Here is an 8,900-nt window from a genome sequence, read left to right on the forward strand (position 1 = left end):
TCTGCGGATTGCAGTCTTACTGTTTAGGCATTTCAATCCGTCACAAGCTTCTCTGTGATCTTGGTCAAAACTCTGATTCTAGGTGTTTAAACATTATTGTTACTTGAATGTAGTGATTTGATTTTCTACAGAATATTGACAACAAATGTTTCTGAATATGCTTAAAATTTGATCCTTTATTTTAAATTTGTAATGTGATATAAAGTTTAAATATTACATAGACTATGAAAATAAAATTTGCTTTTTGATTCATTTCAATGTATCAAACAGAGTAATCAAGAAGCAGCTTGGCTGCCATGCAGCTTGATAGCTGTGTACATACTGTCATCAATCATAACCCAGTGACCTCTCTGATGGACCACAAAAAAGCTGAAGTCCTCAGAGATATGTAGTCATTGCTTAGAGAAAAATGACAAGGACCTGGTGGTTATGTGTGACAATGACTGAAGTCTGATTTACCAACTACGGGATTCAAAACTGTTTGTTAAGAAACTTTAAAGATAAAGTAAATGTTAAGTCTAAATGCCAACAAATTAAATATAAATTTAGGACAGGACAAGCCAAAGAAAGATACTGGTATTTAGCTTATTAATAGGTCTCAGGAGGACGTTAGGCAATTTAATGAAGACTATGTCTATCAGTAGCTTTTAAATTTGGTGGTCTGGACAAAAGCTCCAGCTTAAAAATCTGTGAAATCCGATGGATGAAAGAGGAGAGAATATACTATAATATACGTATATATAAAGATACCCTGTTCTTACACTCTTTTCCCAGCATCTGCAACAGGCTTTATCAAAGAGTGTATTCTGGGCTAGACAGATATTTATTCTGACTCATTTTGGCTGTTTTCATGATCTTGTGTTGTACTCTCCATAGCGTTGATCCCAACGACCAGAAGAAGACGGCGTGTTATGACATAGATGTAGAAGTTGAAGACCCATTAAAAGGCCAGATGAGTAGTTTTCTTCTCTCAACAGCTAACCAACAGGAGATTACAGCATTGGACAACAAGGTACCAGCCCAATAGTAAAGTATCCCATGGTACATGTACTCATTGTGTAGCTTCATATGGGTTTGGTGTCACATGTCAAAGACAGTAATGTCTTGAGACAGGGACTTCTCAAGGGGATGTGCTTTCAAGGGGTGAATTGGCCACATGCAGTGGGAATACACAGGGGTGAGTGGTGTTCCCACTCAGGATTTGATCCAGGGCCTGACATGGTTATCAGGGTGATAGGAGTAGAATTTCACAGGTAGTGTAATGAGTCCTCTGACATTCGAGAACCACCTGAACTGTATGACTAACTTTTTATTGAGGGGTCGTGATACCTTGCTAAATTGCTAAGGCAAAGCTGGCAGAATCTCATACTCGGGTGTGGGATTTGTATCCGTGACTGCAGAACAGCTCTCTGCAGTAGGTGCAAATATGGAACATGCATGGCAGGAAAATCACCTGGAGCAGTTTGGCGGTTTTAAGTGTTATTGAAAGAGGATCATGTGCACTTCAAATAATAGTGTTTGTCTTAGGGCAGTGGTGGGCTCTGCAGGCTGTATTAGGGGTTCATGTCACTGTTGGCCAGCTTCTGCCATGTGTCAATGTCTGATTTGGCTTGGTAAGGAATAAACAAAAAATGGCTTCTCAGAGCAAGGCACAGCTTCTGTTTGTTTACCTCTAATACAAACAAATATGTTAAACTCTGGTCTTGGTGCAATTTTAAAGGGGGTCTGGACACCAGCAATCCTCGTGGATTCTGGTAACTGTTGCAGCATCTTTTCTTTTATGGCTCTCCAGGAAGGTCCTTTTCAGCAGGACAGCTGCTCAGTGAGTTGGTTCCCAGCCTATATAAGCTTGCAAGCAGCATGCATGGTGATATTCTGTTTCCAGTCCAGCTCACCTTTTCCTGTGCCTCGTCTCACCTCTTTTTTGAGCATTTGCTAGAGCACAGGGCAAGCTGTGATAAGAGAAGTTGTAGTCACTGCTGGGTGGATGGGCACAGGCTGCTGCTGTTACCCTTCAGTGCCTTGCACTGCTGTGCTGACACAGATCCTCTCCTGGGAACTCGGCGGGTGCCGATGGAGTTCACTCCACACAGCCGTAGCATTTTCCCAAAGGAGGAATGATTTTAAGTTGACAGCAGCTCACTTTTGTTAACTTACCATGTAGTGCCTACGCTAGTGGCCTTGATGGCATAGTCAGAGGAGGATTATTTTCTCCCATGTGCTTGGCCCCCTTAGCTGCTTTGACAAAAAAGGTGAATGCATGAAACTAAACAAGATAGGTTTACTATCTCAAACTAGAATGTTAGAAGAACAGGGTAGCAAACGTTTGCTTCTTTATGTGTGTAGTGCAGATCATTCATTAACTGTCCTCCTACTGATCATACTTGATGTTGATATCCAGGAACATTATAGGACCCTGACTTCTCTTCATTCTTCCTTCTTCCCTGCTAGTTAATGCTCATTTCCTTCATAATACTTCTGAATATATGATTCATTTTCTGTAAACCTTCCGTACTCCCGATTTCTCACTGTTCACACTCCACTTCTTTTTGCAGCCAGCATGACTTTACTAGGCCTTCTCTTAAGAAAAAGTTTAGAAGTCATGGCCGTTCATTTAACATGGACTTGATCAAGAAGTTGCTAGAAATTTTAAGGATTACAATAGGATATGGAAGATACGGTGATGATGAAACCAGGAGAATAACTGCTTTCTTGCATTGGGCACTGTTTAAAGACATATTTATATAGCACCTTTCCCCAGAGATCCCAGACTGGGCAGAAAGAGTGATTCTACACAGGAAATTATTACTTTGTATGGTGACATGACTTAGCTCTGTGAGCCATGCAGCATTTCAGTGCAAGAAGTGAAGGAGAATCCTGTACCTACTTGTGTTGCAGAAGTACAAGTGAAACCAGAATGTAGTGGCAGGATTGCAGTTAAGTTGCTCTTTGAAGTGAAAATGCCCTAGGAAGCTGCACAGGTCTGTGGTATAGAATTGTCACCTTTGTACATTACCAGGAGTACAAAGATGACCTGAGGGGCACTGGAGAATGGTAGAAATTAAGTAACATATTTTGGGTTTTTTTACTGTCAGATTCATGAGACAATTGAGTCCATAAATCAGCTAAAAATACAACGTGATTTCATGCTGAGTTTCTCCAAAGATCCCAAAGGATACATCCAAGACCTTCTCCGGTCCCAAAGTAGGGATCTTAAGGTAAGCTAAGGTTTGAAAAAGAATGAATAGTGGAACCAGAATGGAAGAATTTTATCTAAATGTATATAGAGTGCATAGCCAAACATCAAGGATGGATAATTGGTGGAAGAGAGGCAGTTAGTGCAGTACTGCAATCCCAGAGCAGACAGTATGCAGGAAAGCCAGTTTAGGTTGTATTCCAATTCCAGTGAAACAGCGGTGCCTGGTGGGCATGGTGGGTGGATTCATGGTCAGACAGTAAGATCAAAGTGCAGTGTTGATATACTCCGTAAAGTCAAAGCTATATAAAACTCAGCAGGAGCATCCTATAGTACAAGAAGACAATTTTGGGGTGTTTTGTTAGTTCATAATTTAATCTTATTTAAGAAATAGGCAGGTTAAATATCAGCTGCCTTTGAGCTTATCTTTGAGATATGTGAGAAATGGAATGTAAAGAAGTTCAGTTGTTTGACAGCAAAAACGAATTGTTTTTCATAAAGTTTCACATTTTCTGTCTTTAATTGACATGCCTCAAAATCAGTCATATTAATGAATCCATGAAGTTATTTTATTAAAATCATTGTGTCTTTCATATGTAAATGCCTAGTCAATAGTCTTACAAAAATCTACTGTTGAGATTATGATTATTATTATTTACATTGTATTCAAAAGGGGATGGCATCTGAAAGAATGTTTAAATAAAGCAGCCTTTGCCTTGAGGAGCTTTCAAACAAAAGTGTTGTGGGGCTTCTCTAGCTACACACATAGAATAGTTGTTCCGAGTTTTCCCTGACTGACAACCAGTCCCGTAAGAGCCTTCTTCATGATGTTCTGCCCTGCTGGCATCAGAGTTGTGGTTGCACAATACTGCTCTGCAAAATATGCTAATAACTTTATATTTACCTCTGATTCTGTGATGCTGGAAACTTGGTCATCAGAATTCTATTTTTTTATAGAATCATAGAATGGTTCCAACCCCCTACTGCCCTGTACAGGGCTTGGAGCAACCTAGTCTGGTGGAAGGTGTCTGCCCATGGCAGCGAGTGGAACGAGATGAACTTTAAGGTCCCTTTTCCAACACAAACCATTTGATGATTCTGTGATCTTGTTTTGGTAGTACGCACACATTGTCCATTTGCTTTGGGCTTTGAGAACACTTCTGAACATTTTTTATGTAGTAATGTAGATAAATTTTGACTCTACCTAAAAGTTTGTCTATGTGGTAGAACAGCTATATTGGTTTTGTCACAGGTGATGACTGATGTTGTTGGAAACCCAGAGGAAGAACGCAGAGCCGAATTTTATCACGAGCCTTGGTCTCAAGAGGCTGTGAGCAGATATTTCTACTGCAAGGTATGAAAGAAATATCCACATTGCTGGCTTATAAATGCATCTTCTGCCGCTGAACAATTGAATCTGCTGAACTGTACTTTTTCTTTCAGATCCAGCAGCGCCGACAGGAATTGGAACAATCTCTGGGAGTGCGTAACACATAAGTCCTGCTCACAAGATCCCATTGGCATCATGACCACCAAACCAGTGGACTTTTCAGTGTTACGAGCTCACTGTTACACATGGACCTGCTTCCTGACTGGATGGGAATGTACTGTCAACACACCAGTCAGAACACCAGCTTTAGAGTGACCCTTGAAAATCTTGCCCATGGCAAGTGTCTCAAACCATCCCAGGCCAGAGGCAGCACCATACAAGTGTCAGTGTGAAAGAAGACTAAAGGTTCATTCATCAACGTGCATTGTTACGTTTTAGTGGAAAGTTCAGACACTATACAGCAAATCCTAATGGGCTAAGGCACTGATGGGGAGGTTGAGACAGGTGTTCTAGGAGATGACGGATTTAGAGAAATAAAGGCAGTTCTCATTCTACGGTACCCAAGAGTCTCAAATAGTAACTTATCTGAAATTAAACAAGATAGTCTTTCTTATAGCTGTGGAATGTTTTATATTCCTGAAGAGAGTTTTTATTCCAGCTGGACCAGTGAAAAAAGCTATCTCACCATCTGAAAGAACAAACAAGGAGGATTTTCATTCTGGAATGTGGAGCCTCTCTCAAAGAAAGACATACAGTTGGGACATCTCTTCTGCAGATGCAATTCCTTCCTCTTCCCCTTGTCTTGGCAGTAAAAGCTAGACTGTGTCACATATCACTAGATGGGTATGAGCAATGTCCTTTACCAAGAGGATCATCCCTGGAGTAAGAGCTTCTTAGGCATCCTTAATATCAGTGGTAATAGCAACAAATGAGGCATTCTGAGAAAATGAAAATAACATAAAGGTGCTTTGCTTGGAACACAGCAGATATTAACAATGAGCATATATGTAAGGTATCAGATTTCTTAAATGTTTCTCTGTGTGTGCCTGCGGGATTCATCACAGAAAAGAACTTCCTAATTGTTGGTGCAGATTCCAAGAAACTTAATTTCATGTAACATGGTAGTTTTCTCTTTTCTTCAAGATGTTAACAGAGTCCCTGGATTGGTCTCACATTTTGATCATAGGTGAACTGCCTCTTACTATGAATTATTTAGTTCCCCTGTACATGATATGTGCTGGTTATGTGGCATGCTCTTGAGTTATAAAGCACTATCAGCCTTAAATAGCACAAAGAACATATCCCTTGGAAATCATCTTCTTTGTAAATGTAAATTCAGACTACGGGAATTTATAGCACATTTACTTGGAAGCAGGGACATCTTCCTTAAATCCTTTCCCTCCTCATTTTTTGTAGTGCACAGATCAGTTGTGATTAATGGCCCAACATGAATTCTAGTCCAAAAGGCAGCTGCCAAAATATAACTGTCCGTTTGATGTGGCACTCAAAATCCTCTTCTAGGTTACTCCTTTTCACCTCCTTTCTTCACTTCCTCAGAAAGAGAATCAAATTCACATGTGGTATGGAAGGAAGGCAGCTCTTCTGAATAATGCGTTTTTCTGTAGTATTGCCTTTCCTCTTCTGCTACCTTTGCCAATTTCTTTCTTAACTTAACTTAAAAGTTTCTTCTGTCCAGTCACAGAAGAGATAGTGTTCTACCCCTTTATTTAATATCTTTGCTTTCACATTAATAGTGCCATAGCTTTTACTCTCCATTGTGTTCGGAGATGTCTTGGAATATTTACTTTTGATTGGAGTCATGTGAGGGCAATACTGTCACAAAAAAACGTTGGTGTGAGAAAAAGGATGGCTTTACCTCTTTTCCTGAGGCCTTTTACTGGGGATGACTTCATTTGGAACTCTTTTTTGTGTTAAAACCTCTTTTCACAGTAAAATGTGAAATCCTGCAGTCTTAAACTGGTTATAGTGAGGTGCTGTGAGGCTGCCAGACAGTGACTGACTTGAAATCTTGCTTAATTTAGGATTCCACTAATTGGACTACAAGAAAGCATTATGAGGGAAAACAGTTGGTTTCATCTGCTGTTGTGCTTCCATATTTGTTCCACTGCTGTGTCAGTTGTGTGCACACTGCCCAGTGCATAAAACTGTTTTCTGTATGTGGCAAACAGAGCAGCTGCATTCAGGGGGTGTGTTCAGTCTGCAGGAATAGGAAGTGCAGAGAAAGATATGCAAGGATGTGAGAAGGAAACGAGACTGAGATAGATGCCTGCAAGATGTCTGCCAGGGAATTCTGGGGTTTGAGAGCCTTCCCACTGAAGTGGCAAATATTTGTACAGAGAAATTTCAGTCATGTGCCACAGCTGGCAACATACTGGAGTCCAGCCTGCTTTTAGGGCCTCTCTGTAGAATTAATTGAATGGATCTGGTTCCAAGTCTCTTTCAGAGTAAATTACCAAAACTAATGTGGTGTTGCTGCCCTGTTCACAGCTGCATCACTGAAAGCTGAATCTGTGTTCAGCAGCAATGCTGTAATGAAGTGTGTGTGTGCATGAATCAGCCACTGCAGATGCCAATCCAGAATCTAAATTCTTACATCCCACTGTCTATAAAAAGACTGGTCACCAACAGTGAGTCTTAGGAATAGCTGTCAAGTGTCTTTCCTTTGGCTAAACTGGGGTTTGATATTTTGATGTCTTTTTCCTGTGTTCAGGAACAGTTCAGTTCTTTCACTGAAGAGGTACAGTGAGAAATTTTGTCCTCTGTTCCAGCAGTGCAGCTGGGAGCTTGCTTTTTTGCAAAACAAAGAGAAATTTTATTCGAAGAGAAATGATGGAGCTATACTGGAAGGAACTAGACTAGGTGCTGCTTGGGAGTACAAAAATGAAAGGTAGTGGCACTGAACAGGCAGGTAATTGTGGCAGACCGTGAATGAGAAATTCATTTGAAGTTCAGGATGGTTGTTGTTTTGTGTGTATAAAAGATGATAAGAAGATGTTTCAGGGTCTTATTGCCACAGTACAATACAAATTTATGCATACTTAAAACATTCTGTGCATAGAAGTAGTTCATGTATAGATGATTATATAGATTGTTAGAAAATAGAGCATCAAACTAGGAAAAGGTTCAACAGAATTCTGGAGTACTAGTAGAAAGAAAAAACATCTTGGAGCAGAAGTGTTGACATGGCAGGTTATAAACAGTCTTTTTAGTCCTTTGTGCTGTTGGCCATGAGTCAGGACTCATATCATGTTTCGTAGAGATTAAAGGGGAAACAAATATTTGATTATGGAATAAAGAGAAAAATACAACAGTGGGAAAGGCAATAAAAAGATGGAGCAGGGTGCCACTGAAGTGCCAGTAAGACATAGCACAAAATAATGTGCAGAGTACTGTTGGAAATAGCACAGTCCATGTGAGTCGGTGTGTTCTGTGTGCATGTGTGTGTGTGTACAGGGAGAGAGCACGTGGGAGTGCCAGGCTCAGCTGGTGTGTAGCCTGGAAACGGGCATGCAGGACAGAACCAAAAGTTCTGCAGGTAACTTTGAGACACACTGTCAAAACATTTTCCACTGTTATCAGCAGGGATTTAGTTGTTCAATGGAGCAGGTTGGTAGTTGTAGTGCAGACATTGTCTCAGCTGGCAGGTTTTTTAAACCACATTGTTTAGAATTTATCCTGTGGAAGCCGAGTAAAAATATTAGTGCATATATCAATATTGGTGCATATCCTAGGGCTCCTAATTTTGAGAAAATGCTAATCAGGTATTTGGGGTTTGTTGGCCTGGTTTTGTGTGGAGAACCCTTTTATGGCAGTGCAAAGGGATGAGGAGGAAAAGAAAGCTATTTTTTCCTAAAGAAAGAGGTCTCCTTTCTGTAACTGCTCTGTTGTTTAATAGGATGTATCTGTTCTGCCAGATCCTGTATGATCTTTTCCAATCTCACTGAAGAAAGGAACTCCATTTAAAAAATACAACAGTGGGTTTGTGACAGTGAGCAAATACGTGTATAAAGGATGAGGGGAACAGAGAGACTCCCTCTACTCTGTAGCCACCATGTCTTCATTGTATGATGCCGAGTGATTCGTAGAAAAGCTTTTAACAATAAATACTTTGTTTCTTTGTATCTCTTGCACTAACCTTATGTGTCTTAACAAAGACAGGTATTGGTTTCTTTCTGCCCCGATAATGATCTGAATGTTTGAATTTCTGCTCACTTGTGAATGCACACACAGACACACACAGACACATACACACACAAATGCACACGTGCAGGGGCAAACATCTTTTTTAATGGGACTTCACAAAGGTGAGAACTGTTGCTCTTTAGATCTTTCTTACGTGAATTCATTTCTTCA

At 40.3% G+C, this 8,900-nt stretch overlaps 1 protein-coding gene across 7 annotated transcripts in view; it reads left to right on the forward strand.

The window, feature by feature from the left end:
* The window catches only part of SMARCD3 (SWI/SNF related, matrix associated, actin dependent regulator of chromatin, subfamily d, member 3), a 72,739-nt gene extending 64,071 nt beyond the window's left edge, over positions 1–8,668 (forward strand). For all 7 annotated transcript variants that reach the window (XM_064640254.1, XM_064640238.1, XM_064640242.1 and 4 more), the window contains 4 exons: positions 877–1,012; positions 3,096–3,218; positions 4,449–4,550; positions 4,640–8,668. In XM_064640254.1, coding sequence (XP_064496324.1) covers positions 877–1,012; positions 3,096–3,218; positions 4,449–4,550; positions 4,640–4,693 — 415 coding nt within the window. In that variant the 3' untranslated portion in view covers positions 4,694–8,668. The remainder of the gene's footprint in view (positions 1–876; positions 1,013–3,095; positions 3,219–4,448; positions 4,551–4,639) is intronic.
* Positions 8,669–8,900: the final 232 nt, after the last annotated feature.

The sequence above is a fragment of the Pseudopipra pipra genome, chromosome 1, assembly GCF_036250125.1.
Source record: "Pseudopipra pipra isolate bDixPip1 chromosome 1, bDixPip1.hap1, whole genome shotgun sequence".
Lineage (NCBI taxonomy): Eukaryota > Metazoa > Chordata > Aves > Passeriformes > Pipridae > Pseudopipra > Pseudopipra pipra.